The sequence below is a fragment of the Mesoplodon bidens genome (genome assembly GCF_964165515.1).
Source record: "Mesoplodon bidens genome assembly, chromosome: 18".
In the NCBI taxonomy this organism is placed as follows: Eukaryota; Metazoa; Chordata; class Mammalia; order Artiodactyla; family Ziphiidae; genus Mesoplodon; species Mesoplodon bidens.
Window position 1 is genome coordinate 34,656,069 of NC_138175.1, and position 16,059 is coordinate 34,672,127.

Sequence of the window (16,059 nt, forward strand, 5' to 3'; positions counted from 1 at the left end):
CGGCTGAGCGGGGCTGGGGACCTGTAGGGTACAGAGGGCAGGGCCGGGGCCTCCGAGAGCACCATGGGCATCTCCTGCCAGGCCCGGCTCTCAGCCCGGCCGAAGCCTCTGTGCCCCCGACGTCCCACCGCAGCTGGCAGCTTCACTGCGGGAAGAGGGAGTCCAAGGAAGGCGCAGGGACGCCACCCCAGCGCCTGACTCGGGGCGGGGCCAGAAGCTGGGAGCAGCGTTTTCCGTGAGCCCCCTTCTCCGCAGGTGACGCGGAGGGAGGTGGTCACAGAGCCCCGAGTGCAGGGGACACGGAGGTGGGAGAGACTCTGGCTCTAAATGTCGGAGCCGGGGAGGACCGGGTGGGACAAGTGCTGTCTGAGCCCAAAGCACACGAGCCCGGCCCGAGAAGCAGGTGTGCCCTCCAGCATGTACCCAGGGCTGCGCATCCCCAGTGAGGAGACTGGGTCTCAGAGAGGCTGAGACAGGACCTCCTCAGGGGCTGAAAAGAAAGACTGGGACGTCAAGGACGCCGTGGTGGCCCTGTGGGGTCGGCCACGTGAATGCTCTGGGGGCCCCCAAGTCCTCATGTGACAAACACAGGATGAGGAGCTCACAGCCACCACGGGAACCTCACAGGGCTCTGGATACGGTCACACCAGATGGGCTTTTAGGCAACAGGATTATAGGATTCTAGAATCCGGAGGTCCCCAGGGTCAAAGACTGCTCCCTCGTCCCCGGAAGCGTGCACGGCCCGAGGGGTCTTTGCCAGGCCTGCCGTCCCCGCCGCAGAACCCACCAGGTTGATGACGGCGACGGTGAGCAGGCTGCCGATGGTCAGGACGGCCAGGGACACCCGCAGCAGGGGCTGCGTCTCCACCCTCTCGGAGATGGCTCGGAGCGCGCCCCGGGCCGGGCAGCACCTCTGCGGAATCACAGTGTCATCACCCAGCATCCACACCCGAGGTGGAGGGAGAGCCCGCAGGAGGCCTGGCCCGGGGACCCACAGCCCAAGGGCCCAGCAGAGCGAGAGCCTCTGAGAGCTCCGCTGGGGAGTCAGGGGTGCCGTGCCCACCCGGCCCAGAGCTCAGGACACGTGTGGTGCGCAGACAGAAGGGACAGCCCCACCCCTGGGGCTGGGGACAGCCACAGCCGCTTGTGGACCACTAGCACATAGGACGGAGAAGCCTCCGGACCGTGCTCCAGGCCGGAGGGGAAGGGGTCACGGGGCCGGGGCTCGCACCACCACAGCCCCGACACCTGGGGCGCCCGGCCTGCCCGCCACCCAGTCGGGGGCCTCCCCACTCACCAAGAGCTCACGGGCAAAGCACAAGCCTAGTACCAGCCCGAGCACGCAGGCCACCAGCCCAAAGGACACACCCAGAGCCGCCATCCTGGAGAGGAAGGAAAAACCTAAGTTCTGGAGGACCCTCTGCCCGGGGCCAAGCCACTGGCATGCTCCCCACCCCCAGCGCCTCAGTTCACCTTCTCCCCCCCTCCCAAACGGCTACTCTGCACTCAGCCAAAGGGGCACACTGCACACTGTGGTCCAGCTGCCCCACGAACAACACACAAGGCCTGGCCGAGACACGAGGACCAAGATCAACATCACGCCCCGCTTTCCGGGCCAAGTATACAAGAAACAACTGATTACACAGCCTTCAGACTCTTGCCCGGCACATAAGCACCATCTAAAAGCGTTCCCTCTTTCGTCTTTATTAAGCACATCCTGAACCACGATCCTAGTGGATCCTCTGGCCTAACTATCCTTCCAGAAGCCGCCAACTAGCTGACCTTCCTACCTCCCTGCGACCTCAGCCCCCTGCCCCCGCCCCCAGCAACAGAGCCCTTTCGCAGAAGCGTGAATCTCAGTGGCTCCTGTGTACTGGCCACACCCCCTGAATAAGGCACTAAGCCCCCAGGGCCTCAATTTCCCACACCTAACAGGGAGGTGGTGGCAGCTACGGTTTTGGGGGTCTGCCCTTCTAGGACTCCAAACACCTAAGGCAACAGTCACAAAAAACTGAAACGCCTGAAGGGCCATACAGAAAACAGGTGACTCTGAAGGCGAGAGGCATCTGGGAGTGGGGAGGCCTGCGGCTTGAGCGAGCAAGCATGTTCAACTACAACTAAAACTAAACGTTGGCAACTCCAGGTATGGGGGCCACGGTGCCAGGTCCAGTTTCTGGGGCTCTGACGCCTAAAGGGACTAAAGGTACTAACTCTAACAGCCAGCCCCTTCCTGCAGGTCTTCTGGTGGGATCTGCAAGGTCACCACCCCTCCTAGCCTGACCCCAGTGTGCCTGACCATCCGGCCCACCCCCCGACTGACCTGGGCATCAGCAGGGCATGGACGAGCAGGATGCAGATGAACACAAGGCTGGCACAAGCGAAGTAGTAGCGGGCCCGCGGGATGGGTGCCAGGCGGTACTGGGGGCGACAGAGACCGTGAGGGGTGGCCGGGCAGCCGAGGCCCGGTCTGCAGGGCAGGCTACTTGCTCTGACCCCTTCCTGGGCTCCACCCTGGCTCGAATTAATCATCTCTAAGAAAAACCTTACACCCGCTCCTGGACTTCCTCCCCTCCTTGACTGTTACATCACCATGAACAAACAATTTTCATATGTTTCCATTCTGCAGTCTCTCTTTTATATTTAGAGGCGATACCTTCCCCTCCCCCACCCCGCCCAGGTCTCCGACTTCCTTTCCAAGGTCCCTGTAAAGCCCGTAGCCCAAGTCCGTGGGCGAGAACCAAATGGGAGCTCTGGGGCTGCTGCGACTGGGGCTAGTGGGGGTTCTGTTCTCACCCCAAACCGAGGAGCACGGCCAGGCCTGAGCCCCAAGCTGTCGGGCGGGGGGCCCGTGCTGCCCGCCCCGCCACACCCGGCACCATCTCAAGATCTCAGCCCACAGGCCTCCTGCCGCAGATGAGCAAACCGAGGCTCAGGGAGCCCGGCAGCCTGTCCAGGTCTCACAGCCAGCAGGTGGCCCGCCAGGCGGCTCTCCTGGTGACCACACCTGCCTCCAGACCCCAAGTTCCCCACACAGGGAGCCCCCAACTCAGGGAGCGCCCCCAGTCCTAGAGGCTGAAGCGGCAGAGAGGTCCCAGCACCAGAGGGCTGTGGGCTGGGTCACTCTCTCAGGCCACACCTGAGGCCAAGACGCCCCAAACCTTGGGGTCTGTGAAACGGGTACCATCGCCCACCTTGGCCAGCAGGTGAGAGCAGAATGACACACGCGTGCCTTGGATGTTGCCAGAACCAGGAGGCTCTCGAAAAATAAGTGAATGGTCGCTAGTGGGACACAAGCATGGTGTTACAGCAGCCAGAAGGGGGAACCAGTCAGGCCCCGTCAAACTGATACTGAGTTTGGGGCTTTTTCCTAAAAAGCGCAGAGCCTAAGGTGCGCGCTGGCCCCTATCAGCACTGGCTGAGGTTTGGCATTTGAAGGGAGCAAAGTCTCCCAAACCCAAGTCGGGGAATGACTAACGGGGGTGTCAGGTGCAGGGGCGAGAAGACCCAAACAGGCTGCATTGAGCCCTGTCCCCACCCCAGTGGCAGCTGGAGCGACTCCCCAGTGCCCTCCCTGAGCAGACCTTCTGGGGGTGTTGGCTGCCCTGTGGCCAGCACCCACCCCCCCACCCCAGGCCTTGGAGCCCCTGTTCCTGGGGCTGCTCAGAGGTCCTCACCTCTCGCTCGAAGCCCTTCTCCAGGAAGATGGACCCAAAGGTGTAGAAGTCATCAGACTTGGAGCAGCAGGGTCTGTGGGGTGGAGACACAGGCAGTGAGAGGTGACGCCTGGAGGAGTCGGGGGGAGGGCGCGGGGGGCCACTCCCAGGAGGCAGCGCCATGGACACAGCCACTGGGCGTGAGGCACACGGCGAGCACAGGTCTCGGAGCCTCACCTCGTGGAGCTGAGGCCCTCGATGGCTGACAGCATCTCATCATCATATGAGTCATCCTCTGACCGCCCCTTGGGGGACGCACTTCTGGAATCAGACACCCGTGACGGCATCAGCCCAGGAACCCACATCTACTTGCCCAGAGGCAGGGGCGTGGACGAGATGACTCACCCAAGTGGGGTTCCCAGGTGCCTGCAGGAGGTCCCAGAGCCTCGTGCAGGAGGGAGGAGGGACAGGCGGGTCCCACTGAGGCCCAGAGAGGACAAGCAAAGGCCCAGCATCACACAGCATCACCCAGCCACCAGCAGCCCAGCCAGAAGCAAAGGGCAGACCCCCCAAGCCCCGGTCCAAGGTCTCTTCCACTAAACCCCAGGGTTCCATCACACCAACCCCACTGACCCCACTACAGGGTGGGTCTACGACAGCCACTCGATCATTGTGAAGTTCTGGTTCCTAAAAACACTCTGACCCAAGCCATGGTGAAACCCATAGTCAGGGCTGGGCCTTGTGGAGCTGCCCTCCTGGACAGAGACTGGTCAGGGCAGCCTGCCTGGAGGAGGTGACTGGGGCAGGACTTGGCCAGGGAGGCAGGGGACAGGGCACAAACCTGTCAGGGGTCCGGTGGCGCCGTAGGGGAATGGCCTGGAAGGGAAGGGAGGGGGAGACGGTTATTCTCCAGGACCCGGGGCCCTGATGTGCCTCACCGGACTGGGTCTATCATCTCCGGCACTCTCGGATGCAAGGACTGTCCAAGCTGCAGGCACCCAGAACTGAAACTGAACTTGGTCTGGAGAACCAGGAGGCCAGGGACATCCCCCACCACCCTGGTGCATTCTCCAAATGCCTTCACTTCCCCAAGGGCCCCAGGAGGGAGGGAGGGAGGGCAGAGCCCGGAACCATCCCGCAGATGCGGAAAGTGAGGCTTGGACGGAAGGACACCCTTAGCATGCGCTCTCCCGCCCCTGCCCGTGGCCCCTGCTCCAGCTCTCTGGGAGGAGAGGTCCTACCTTGGGCCTCCGCCCGTGGGGCACAGGGGTCTCGCTGCTCACACTCTCGCGTTGGTTGAGGTGTGCGAAGGGACGCGCCGCCCCCCAGGACTCGAGGTAGCGGGTCATGCGCACGGAGGCCCGCATCTTCAGGGTCGCGTCCCCCTTGGACTTGGTGAGGTGTAGGCTGGGCGGGGGCGGCTGCTGGCTCTGCGGGCAGACGCAGACACGGCCTGTCCCACCCCTCCCCTCTCAGCACGGGAACAGCCCGCCCCCATCCCGCTCCCCCAGAAACGCGATGCTGCCCAGAACGCTGGCCCATCTGGCGAAAAGGGAAAGTGGCAAAACAGCTGCTGGGTCTGCAGCCCCACGGGGACTGGCGGAAGCCCAGTGCTCTCCCTGGCTGGGCTCCGGGGAGGCCCCAGCTCGGGGCCCTGTCCCTGCCACAGGCACAACTGTGCACAGCCCCTCAGGCCCTTCTCTGCCTCCCCAGGGCAAGAGGTGGGGTCAGGCCCCAAGCCCGAAGGCCCCACTTGGCCCCTGAAGCTCCCTGGGTCTGAAAGCCCATCGGCCCCTCCCAGTGGACGCACCCCAGGGAGATGGCACCCAGGGAAGAAGCCACAGGCATCCTGCCCTGCCCACCCACACGTGGCAGCACACGTCCTTCGTGTGGGAGCAGCCAGGAGGAAGGGGAATGCTGGCCAACCCAGGGCTGCTCCCCACGGGGCAGCATTCCAGGGAGTTCCACTCGTGCAGCCCCCAAACCACAGCACGGGTCCACTATCTGCCACAAGCCTGCCACGGCCATGCTAGGGACATGGTGGCTTAGCCAGGCCCTGAAGGAGGGGCCCAGCCCCGCCTCCTGCCCCAGCCCCCCGCCAAGAACAACAACCCGCCTGGGACCATCCTCAGCTGGCGAGGCCGGACAGGACTGGAAAAGGGGGAGGGAAGAGAAAGACCCCCAAGGCCGCCAGGGACAAGCTCGGGCCATCTCGAGGCCTGCTGAGTCCCCCTCATCCCCTCACAGCCCTGCCCTCCAGGAGTCCCAGTCTCTGGCGGCTCCCACAAACACCCACACAGACCAACACCTACTGCCACAAACACTCGTTAAGCCATAGGCAGCAACTTTCCCGGAAACTTCTTGCCTCCTCCTAGGTTAGAAACATTCTTAAACTCTGAGCCATGTCTGTCTGCCAGGCCAGAGGGAATGGCATGGAATTCAATCCTTGTGAAGAGTCCCGGGGTCCTGAGAGTGAGCTGCGTCCTGTGGTGAGTGACCTGCCCTGGGGGTCTGGGGAGGTCACATTTCTCGGCCTCCCCCTCCACCGTCAGCAACTCTGCCTACACGGCAGCCAGCTCTTCAAGTTCAAGGTCACTGCCACTTCTCTCTTAGGGCAGGGAAGCCAGACACTGTCCCTAAAAATTAAATGGGTCCTGAAGATCCATCAGTTCTGAGCAAAAACGCATCTGTTCAGAAGCAGGGTCCAGGGAGGGCACCTGCAACCTGCACTGGCCACGGGCCCCCTACCAGCCACCTCTGGACACTCATCCCTTGGGGCACCTCACACACACGTAAGCCTACAGAAGCCAGAGCTGGGAAAGGACCTCCCCACCACGCCTCGGCGCAGTGCATGCAGCAGTCATGAGATAAGGGTGGTCTCTGTGCACAGAAGGGAAGGTCTCCAAGTTACGTCGCTGGTGAAGCAACGTTCACACTGGTGGAGGCGCTACCACCAGCTCAGCAAAGAGGCCAGAGGAGTCTTTCCCCCTCTACTTAGATGCGCACAGACACCTCTCACCACACGGGTCCCTGTCAGGGGGGACGTGCCAGCGGCGAACAGGGATGCACGGAAAACTTTCTATAGCACACCCTTCATGCTTTTTGAATTTTCAACTGTGGGAATGAATAAAATTAAACAAAGATGGGGGAAGGTCACGTTGCCAGATAAAAGACAGGGTGCCCGGTAAACCCTGCATGAGACACTCGTACTAAAGCCTTCCATCTAGAACACGAGTCTGACTGGGCGCCCGCGGTCATACCTGCTGATCCGGCGGCCCTGCAGGGTGGGTTACAGGGCTACGCCTGCCACCACCTCAGGGTCAAGGGCTCTGCTTCATTCGTTCACAAGCTATCTGGGGCCCTGCTCTGTACCAGGCGTTGTCCTAGGACCGGGGGTTGAAGCCTGGAGAAGAGGGACCCCCACCCCGAGCCTGCCCACGTGGAGCTCACACTGACAGTAAACAGTACAAAGGATGAACAGGAGCATTTGGGACAGGGGGAAGAGGGCTGTGGGCGGAGCGGGCAGCAGTGACAAGGGCTCTGCAGTGGAAACAGCCTGGCAGTGGAGGGACAGGAGGCTGGCACGGGGCTGGGAGGAAGGAAGCGGGGGGTGGGGGTGTCAGAGGAGTGGGAGGGGCCCAGAGCTGCAGGGACAGGGTGAGGGGCTGGGTGGTTTCCACGATAGTGGGCTGGGAGCAGCCCCAAGGTACCAGGAGGGGTTCCCCCGATGCTCGCTCAGCATGGCTGACCCACCTAGGGCGCACGGGGAACGTCGGCAGGATGAAGCCCGAGGGGGTCGGGGGAGGCTCACAGGCTGGCCCGCGGCTGCCCCAGAGACTGGCAGGCGGGCCAGCCCCGAGGACGGCAAAGGCCGGAGTGAGAGGGAGCTGGAAAGAGCCAGCCACCGCCGACATTCCTGAGCAAGCCCCAAGGATGATTCACCGGGGGCCCAGACGAGCCGGCCTCCCACGGGCGGGAATGAAAGGGCCCTGCCGGCACAGGCGGGCTGCGGGCAGGCCCGGGGCCCACGGCCCAGAAGCAGGCTCACAGCCTTCCCCACCACGGGGTCCTGAAGGAAGCGGGGCCGACCGAGAACCTAGAGGCACCAGCCGGGCGCACACGGCGGGTCAGAGCCCAGGACACACAGGGGCTCCTGCCTAGTGGCCCCCGGCCATTCCTTGCTTCCCTGACTCCCATCCAAAGCATGTTTTTAAAACGTGTCTTTTGAAAATCTGGACGATTAGGGACAACCTCATGGAAAATAAACTCACAGTGACTATTATTCCTAGAATGTTTATGACGCACCCAGTTGACGATGAGGGCTTCACTCAGATTAGCTTTTTCTCCTCTTGAGGTAGGCGCCGTGTTATCCCCGTTTCATAGAACAGAACACTGAGGCCCAGAGGAGTTGTCCCTTGGGGCCTAGAACATGCCTAGGAACGGGGCACTGCCTCCTACCCCGGGCGGGCCCCACCTCTCCCTCCATGGGGGCCGTGCCCCGGGTGTGGGCCCTGCTCCCAAGCACAGCCCCAGCGCCGCCCCCCAGCCTGCCACAGCTGAGCCTCGTACCCGGGGGTCGATGACCAGGTAGGTGCGGATGTTCATCTCCTTCAGGTAGGGGTCCCGCTGCTGCCCGTGCCCGTCCTCCACCTCATACGCCTTGTCCAGGTGGTTCAGCGTCGCCTCTGTGATGTGCACCCGGCTGGGGGAGATGAGCGTAAGACAGCAGCAGGGCCCAGCGAGGGCAGACACCCACCCGGGGGTGCACAGCAGGCAGGGCTGAGCAGGCCGGAGCCCAGGTGGGCTCCCCCCACCTTCAGGTCGCTGATTCCCTCTCTGACCCCATGCTGACACCCCGCCACCGCAGCCCAGAGTCAGCCCCGGACCTCTGACCCCACCGCCATCCAGCTGAGCCTCACCCAGGGACTCCAGCCGCCTCCATCCTGTTGGCCAGGGACACGTCATGGGACCACACATCATACTGCCACTTGCGCAGCCCGATGACACCGCACAGCACGTTCCCCGAGTGTATGCCCACACGCATGCTGATGTCCACGCCTGTGGCCTCCCGCACCTGCCTGGGGCAGAGGCCCGTCAGCCCACCCCAGCCAGGGCTGCTGGGGCGCCCTGAACCCTAAGACAGGCTCAAGGTCCCTGGTAGGGGGTGTGGCACGGGGTGGGAGCAGAGCAAGGGTGTGGGGAGCGCATGGGAAGAGGGCAGGCCCAGCTCACAGGAGAGAACTTTAGCCTGAGGGGGCTGCCTCCTTGAGAGGGGATGAGCCCCCCATCTCTAGGAGTGTGCAAGTGGATGTGGCCGCCCCAAGCTCAGAGGCTGTTAAAAGGAGGAGGAATTCCAACTGTCACTGGTCACTGTGCCTCCTGCTGGGGGCCCTAACATACTATCACTGGGTGCTACCCCTGCCTGGCAGCCCCAGCTGGAGTCTGCAGAGGGACCCAGACACTGCCCCCCAAACCCAGCAGAAACAAGGAACATGGGGCCAGCCCTGGGGGGCCTTATACACCCCCATCTCTGGGAACTGGGAGCACTGGGGGTTGCTGGCACCACTTAGTACAAGGAGCCCCAACTTCAGAGTTCCCTGGGGCACAAGGCACCCCAACATGAGCAGGCCTCCGGGTCCCTTCGATACGTGTGTGAGGGCCTGGGGAGCAGCCGGTGCCACGTGTCCGCCAAGGGGCTAGGGATGGACCGAGCCTGCCGGGGTCAAAGCCAGTGGGAGCATAGGGCCCCGCACAACCTCCACATGCTCCAGGGAGGGAAGCAAGCCCCAGGGCTGTGGCACCAGCCCAAGGTCACACAGGCGGTGACGCAGAGCCAGCCTGTGACCTGGACCGACTCCCTGACTGGGTTTTTTTCTGGTGAGACTTCAGGAGGAGGACAAGCCAGAGCTGGGTTGGCGCGGAAGCTGTGCGCTGCCCGGCTCTGCCCCGAACGCTGGGCCGTTTGGCCAAGCCCGCCTGGCCCTCCGCCACCCGCTTGACCGTCACAGACCACGGCTGCTCGGGGCTCCAGAGAGCCTTGTGGGGAGTTGGGATGTTGGTGGCAAGGAGCCGCAGGAGGCTGGGGATCTCCCTGCAGCTCTGAGGGCTAGTCCCCCAACTCTAGGGTCTTCACAGGGGGAACAGGAAGCAGACAGAGTCCTGGAGTCCAACCCTGCGTCTGCCAGCTCCCCTGCTGCTGCGAAGGCTCAGCCTCCGGAGAAACGGAGCCCAGCTGCCCGTCCTCATGGCCCTCAGCTCTGAGCTTCTGAGCCTCTCTGGAACTCGGAGTCCCGGTGCGCCCAGAGGGAGGGATGCAAACACAGTGCTGAGTGGTCCAGGTAAGCCTCCTGCGCCCCTGGAAGCCTCAGTTTCCTCATATGCAAAGTGGGGACAATGCATTCCCCAGCATGCCTTGGGGAGCAGAAGGGGCCCGCCGTGGGAAGAGGCCCCAGTGCCCCAGGCTTGTGCGTGGTACCTACTTAATGGCCTCACACATGTCCAGCCCCATCTTCACACAGTTGCGGGCGTGGCTGGGCAGGGACACGGGCAAGCCTGACACGCAGTAGTAGCAGTCGCCCAGGATCTTGATCCGCATGCATTCATTGGCCTGCAGGGCAAGGGGAGGCCTGGTCAGCAGATGGCCCAGGGGCCAGGGAGCAGGCATGCTGGCCACCTCCCCACACCCTCCAGAGTCAGCCAGGCTCTCTTCTGGCCAGGGGCTTTTTCCTGGGGCACCAGCCACCAGCAGCTGCCTCTGGGCCCGGCAAAAGGACGGGGAACACGGGGGCTCTGCGGGAGGAACCCCAAGCAGGTGTCAGGGATAAAAACAAGTGTTACCAAGGGCGGCCACCTGAGGGCCTCTAGGGAGGTGCTACCTTTGTTTCATTCATCTATGCAATGTTTGAGCATCTACAGAGTGCCCTGCCCTGCCCCAGACACTGGGACACAGCAGTGAGCAAAACAGAAAACAATCCCTGCAGCCAGTGGCAGAGCTGGACACTAAGCTACATAAATAAAATCTGTAGACACCCATGATAAGTGCTATGGAGAAAAATAAGGAGTGGGAAGGAAGAAGAAGTTCCCAGGAGGCCAGAAAAGGCCTCCCAGTGAAGGTAACATTCGAGCAAAGTCCTAAAGGAACTGAGGGAGCAAGCCATGCCAGGATCTGGAGGAAGAGCATCCGGGCAGAAGGAAGCAGCATGTGCAAAGGCCCTGAGGCCAGAAGGGTGTTTGAGACATAGCGCAGCGGTCAGTGTGGGTGGAGTGGAGAGAGGAGGGGGGATGAGAACAGAGAGGTAGCAGGTGCCATAAGCTATGGGGTCAGCAGGTGTCAAGGTAACCCAAGAGATGACTCTGCTGCTAGGGATACAGGGTTTGGGGAGTGGGGGAAGAACAGAGACGAAAGATGGGAGTGGGGAGAGAGGGTGGGGTCACGTAAAAAAAATGCCCCTGGAGGGGAAGGGGAGGCCCAGGTAGGCTGTCTGAGGTTCCATCTGAGGTGGTGCTGCAGCTACTTGACCCTCCATAAGCCCGTAGCAAAGGTGGCCATACATATCAAGGCCTTGAGGGTGGGGTTTTAGGGAACAGGAAGGAGAAGCTGCCTACTGGGCTCCAGTGAAGCCTTGCCCCAGCTCCTTCCTGCCTTTTCCCAGAGGGCTGGCCCCTAGAACCAGGATACCCTCTGTCTGCAGATCCAGTGCCCACTCCCTGGCATGCCCCCCAGGCCTGTGGGTGACCACCCAGCGCCAATGACCAGGCCAGGCACCATCCCTCCCTCGAGGTCCCCTACCTGCCAGGCCTTTGTGAGCAGTCCCCTTCCTAAGCCCTCCTCCAATGACCCATCTGAGTGTGTGCCAGCTGCTTCCCTGTGGGCTCCGTCTGGCACATGCTGAGTTCTGAATGGCCTAACGGGGTTGGGTGAGGACAGTGCTTTCCTAGAAAGCAGCAGAAGCTTGGCGAGGGCTGGGACACCCAGGCACAGGCTCAGGGCACCGCTGCCCTTATCTCCTCCAGGGCCAGGCGCAGGATAACAGTCTGGATCCAGCCCCGCTGTCAGGGATTTACAGGAGGCCACGTTCCCCAGGCTGCTCTTCCCCGCGCCTCTGAGACTTACAAACTGGCGGAGTTGTGTGAGTGTGCTGGGACAGAAGGTGCCTGAGCCCAGACGCAATGCGGACACCTCCGAGAGGAGGTTACAGCTCTGGAATCTGATTGCTGATAGGAGAAAAGCCTGGGACCAGCTCTTCCTGCTGTGTCTGCCCAGGGACTGGACACTCTGGCCTGAAGACTGGCACCTGCCATAGCGTCGCTCTTCTCATCTGTAAAATGAGGCTGCCTCCTGGGCCTGCCATGGAGAGCGGGCTGTGTCCAAAAGGGCAAGGGCAGGTCCTTGGCTTCGTGGCAGGGAGAGAGCCCGCTGTGGCCCTGTGTAGTGAGGATGGAGCCTGGGCCCACATAAGGCCCAACCTCTAGGAACCTCCACCAGAGAAATCATGAAGGAAGGAAGCTCCTAAAGGAAGGTTCCTGGCTAAACAGACCCTCAGAGTCACGCAGTCCACAGTACCCAGGGGGGACAGTTCTCCAGAGCACCCCTGGCCAGTGGTGTCCAACTGTAGTTTGGTTACCTCCTGTGACGGGAAGCTCATCTCCTGAGGTGGAGCCCGCTCCTGGTGAGGCAGTCCCTCCCAAGACTGAGTGCGAGGCCAGAACTTGCTCCCATCAAGTTCTAAACCATCGATTCTCTGCACATGGAGTCACCCGGGAGGCTCTGAAAAACTCTCATGGGTGCGGGCATGGGTACTGGGATTTTACTTAAGCTTTTCATGTGATTCAAACATGCAGCCAGGACGGAGAGCCACTGCCCTAAATCTTACTCTTGGGTCTCTACTCAGTGGCTACCACTTCCAGGAAGTCTTCCTGACCACCTGAGGCTGGGCTAAATAAGCACCCCCCCAGTCCTGCCCCCTGTACCCCTCTTCCAACCACATAGCATGTAGCCCGGGAGCAACTTGAGGGCAGCCCAGGGCTGCTACTCAGCAGGTCCCCGGACCAGGTGGTAAATTAATGAATAACTGAGGCTCCTCCCCAGCCCCCTACACACACCTGTGGAGCTGGGTGTTGCTTGTGAAGACAAAACAGTGAGATCTCAGCTCAGCCCTCTTTGGTCTCCAGACCCCTCCCGCCTTGGCTGAACCCTGGAGGCTCTCCTTGCCCAATGCCCTCCCTGCCTGGCACCTGCTATGCTCCCCAGGGTCCTTAGGTCAAATCCCGCTCCTCACCTCAGCCCTCAAGTCCTTGAACGTCTGACCCTGTGACCATGATCCCCGCCAACGCACTCTGCCCCACTCACACCGAGCCACTTTCACTGCATGGGCACACAGAGCTTGCTTTCTTCTCTAGGTTTTTGCATATGCTGTTCCCTCTGCCCATAACACGGTTCCCTTTCCTCTTCAGTTTCTTTTCAGGTTTCTCAAACTTTAATGTGCAGACTATTCACCCTGGGATCTTGTCAAAAGGCAGATTCTGGGTGAGGCCTGGCATTCCACAGTCCTCCCATGCTCCCAGGTGAAGCTGAGGCTGAGGCTGCTGACCTTGCGTAGTGAGGATGGAGCCGTCTCCTCCTCCAGGCAGCCTTCTGGAGTCCCCCTCTAAGCTCGTGAAGCCCAGTGCATTCCCCAGTGTGCACTGACAGTCTCCCCAGAGGCCTCACACTCTGGGGGACAGGATCCTGGCTCAACCTCCACTTTGACCATGGGGCACTTGAAAGCTTTGCTGACTGAATGCTAAAATTCAGCCCAGGCCTCCCCACACCCATCTCAGCACAGCGCTGGACACAGGACACCCCGTGGATGCAGTGGGAAGGGCTCCTGACTTTACCATCAGCGGAGGGGAGGCCGCACAGGCCAGTGGGCTCACCTTGGCGATCTGGTCGAACTTTCCGAAGAGCTCATTCAGCACCACCACCAGCTCCTTTGGGGAGCAGTCGCTGGCCAGCTGCGTGAAGCCCACGATGTCAGCATAGAGGATGCTGGGGGTAGGGTGGGGCCAGCAGGAGGGTCAGGGCCAAGAGCCCCTGAGCATCTGCCAGCCCCGCACCCAAGCACCCCTGCGAGCCCTCTCCCGCCGGGGATGGGAGAGAAGCCCCCCGCCCTAAGGATGAATTAAAGTTCCAGAGGCTTCACATCAAAGCAAAATGAAGCAAGCCCCAGTTTGAGGGGGCCCTCCGGAACCCCTAACCCCTTTAGAGCCTCACCACAGATGACTGAATGGAGCCCTTACAGGTGGATTCTCGGGCACCTGGGAACTTCTCCCCTCCCCTATACCTGGATTTCACGTCTGCGCAGACTTCAGAGCTAAAGCCCTGGTAAGATATGACTGCACGCTCCTTCCAGATGAGCTCCACACCCAGCGCTTTCACACATCTAGTCCTCACGCTGCCCTCGTAGGAACCCCATTCTACAGACGAGCAAACTGAGTCCCAGGGAGGTTAAGACTTGCTGGGAAGCCAGAGCTGCGTTTTGCACCAGATCTCCCCGCCCCTGAGTCTACAGTTCTGGACCATCCACAACCCAGAAGCAGCAGGCCAGTCTCGGGGGTAATGCTGAGCCTGCAGGCAGAGGACCAGGCTGGAGCTCACAGCGCCCACATCTATGCTTCACTCAGGTCAGCGCTGCTCAGTAAGATTCTGCAGCCCCTTCAAATCAGTCAAAGACAGGTGTCAGGACTGAGGGGGCCCCTGGCGGTCACCTGGGTGCTTCATCTCCTTTTGGGGGGCCTGTGCCCCTTTGAGAATCATCTGAAAAGACCCGTTTCTTCCCAACAGTCACGTTCGTGCACAGAGTTTGACAATTTTAGGGGGCAGTGGATCTCCCCCAGTACTAATCTAATCTGCCCCCACCCGTTGGGGGAACAAGTGGGAGACTGAGGCCCAGGGAGGGGCCTGGATTTACCTCTCCCCAGTCCCCGTGCGGGCTGGGACCTGGGCCTACAGGTAGGAGGGCAGCGGGCCACCTGCTGGGGCCGCCCTGGGAGACACTGTGCATACAGGCCCGGCCAGCCGCCCACCTGACGTTCTGGTGCCGCTTGACGTAGAGGCTGTGGAAGTTGTTGTCCGGCAGGTAGCGGCGGTCCCCACGCTCCTTGAGCCGCTCGATGATGGCCAGCTTCATGCCCATGGAGATGTGGGCAGGCAGCACGGACAGTAGCAGGTTCTCCTGGCACGCGGGGCACAGGCAGGGCGGCGTCAGGCCCCGGGTCTCCATCCTCTCTGCCCTCCTGCCCCTCTGCCCACCACGTGCCCCATCGCTGCTGGCCTACACCCTGCTAGCAACTTGGCAGGCACACACCCTCCCGTGTCCCCAGCAGCCCCCGGGATGACGCCAGCACAGGTGTCTGGCCAGGGGCCCCAGGTGCCTCACTGTGCTGTTCAGTGAGCACATCCTCAGAGAAAGGATGCAGGGCGTGGGACCTGGGAGACAGCCGGGGGGCCGCGCAGGGTCAGGCGGGTCCCCACCTGCTGGCGCTTCTCGATGCGCAGCTTACGACGGATCTGGATGCACTTCACAGTGTAGGTGAAGAGGTCTCGGGAGGCATCCTGCATCTGGTGCTTGTGGAAGGCGCCCGTGAGGTTCCCGCACAGGAAGACCACAGCATTGGCCAGCAGCTGCGGGTGGGCCATGGCGGGCTCAGCATCAGGCCTGGCCCGTGCCCCAGGACACCGGCCCCCTTGGTGGGCTGGTGACGGCACCCCCTCCCTGATCCCTGGCCTCCCAACCCACTCGGGCTGTAGCCTCCCTGGGGTGGGCAGGCAGGGAAACAGGTCCAGACTCACTGGTCTCCTAGTAGGTCACTGAGACCCCAGGACCAGGACTCAGGCCTGTCTCAGCATCCGCCAGACATTCCCTGGTGCAGAAGGGCTCAGGCCCCAGAGACCAGAGCAGCCAGCCGCTTCCAGGGCGGCAGGAGCACATCCCCTCACAGAGCCCAGAGGGAGAGCCAAGGACAGTCACGGAAGGCACAGGGCCAGGCTGGCTGCCCAGAGCTCTGGCCCCCACCTCCCAGACCGGACACCAGGCCTGGTCAGGAGGAAAACACATCTGCGCGTCACCACTAACTTCATAATCACTCAACGCAAAGGACACCAGATGGGGCGTCCGACCCTGTGCATATGGGGCTCTGGGCTGAACGAGCGAAACCTCGGGAACAGGGCCTCACCCAGCAGCAGAGCTCTGGACCCAGGAAGGAGGCCCGAGGGTCAGGGCTCGAGGGAGGGGCTGAGCCTCCGGGGTACCCCAGGCCAGCAAAGAAAAGGCTGCAGGGCAGGGCACCTGCCGACTTGGACGAAGCCCGGCCTCGAGGCCACCCGTCGGCAAACACCTCTGTCTCCAAGGCCTCCAACTCACCCGCT

The 16,059-nt window shown here is 62.0% G+C and overlaps 1 protein-coding gene across 3 annotated transcripts in view; it reads right to left on the reverse strand.

Annotated features, from left to right (window-relative positions):
- The window catches only part of ADCY7 (adenylate cyclase 7), a 60,110-nt gene that overhangs the window by 7,701 nt on the left and 36,350 nt on the right, over window positions 1-16,059 (reverse strand). For 2 of the 3 annotated variants that reach the window (XM_081215506.1, XM_081215504.1), the window contains 13 exons: window positions 15,166-15,315; window positions 14,718-14,866; window positions 13,569-13,680; window positions 10,133-10,260; window positions 8,573-8,731; window positions 8,223-8,355; window positions 4,895-5,083; window positions 4,495-4,529; window positions 3,891-3,974; window positions 3,675-3,747; window positions 2,321-2,418; window positions 1,298-1,382; window positions 788-913 (listed from right to left, as the gene is read on the reverse strand). In XM_081215506.1, coding sequence (XP_081071632.1) covers window positions 788-913; window positions 1,298-1,382; window positions 2,321-2,418; window positions 3,675-3,747; window positions 3,891-3,974; window positions 4,495-4,529; window positions 4,895-5,083; window positions 8,223-8,355; window positions 8,573-8,731; window positions 10,133-10,260; window positions 13,569-13,680; window positions 14,718-14,866; window positions 15,166-15,315 — 1,521 coding nt within the window. The remainder of the gene's footprint in view (window positions 1-787; window positions 914-1,297; window positions 1,383-2,320; window positions 2,419-3,674; window positions 3,748-3,890; window positions 3,975-4,494; window positions 4,530-4,894; window positions 5,084-8,222; window positions 8,356-8,572; window positions 8,732-10,132; window positions 10,261-13,568; window positions 13,681-14,717; window positions 14,867-15,165; window positions 15,316-16,059) is intronic. The other variant, XM_081215505.1, reaches the window with a different exon arrangement.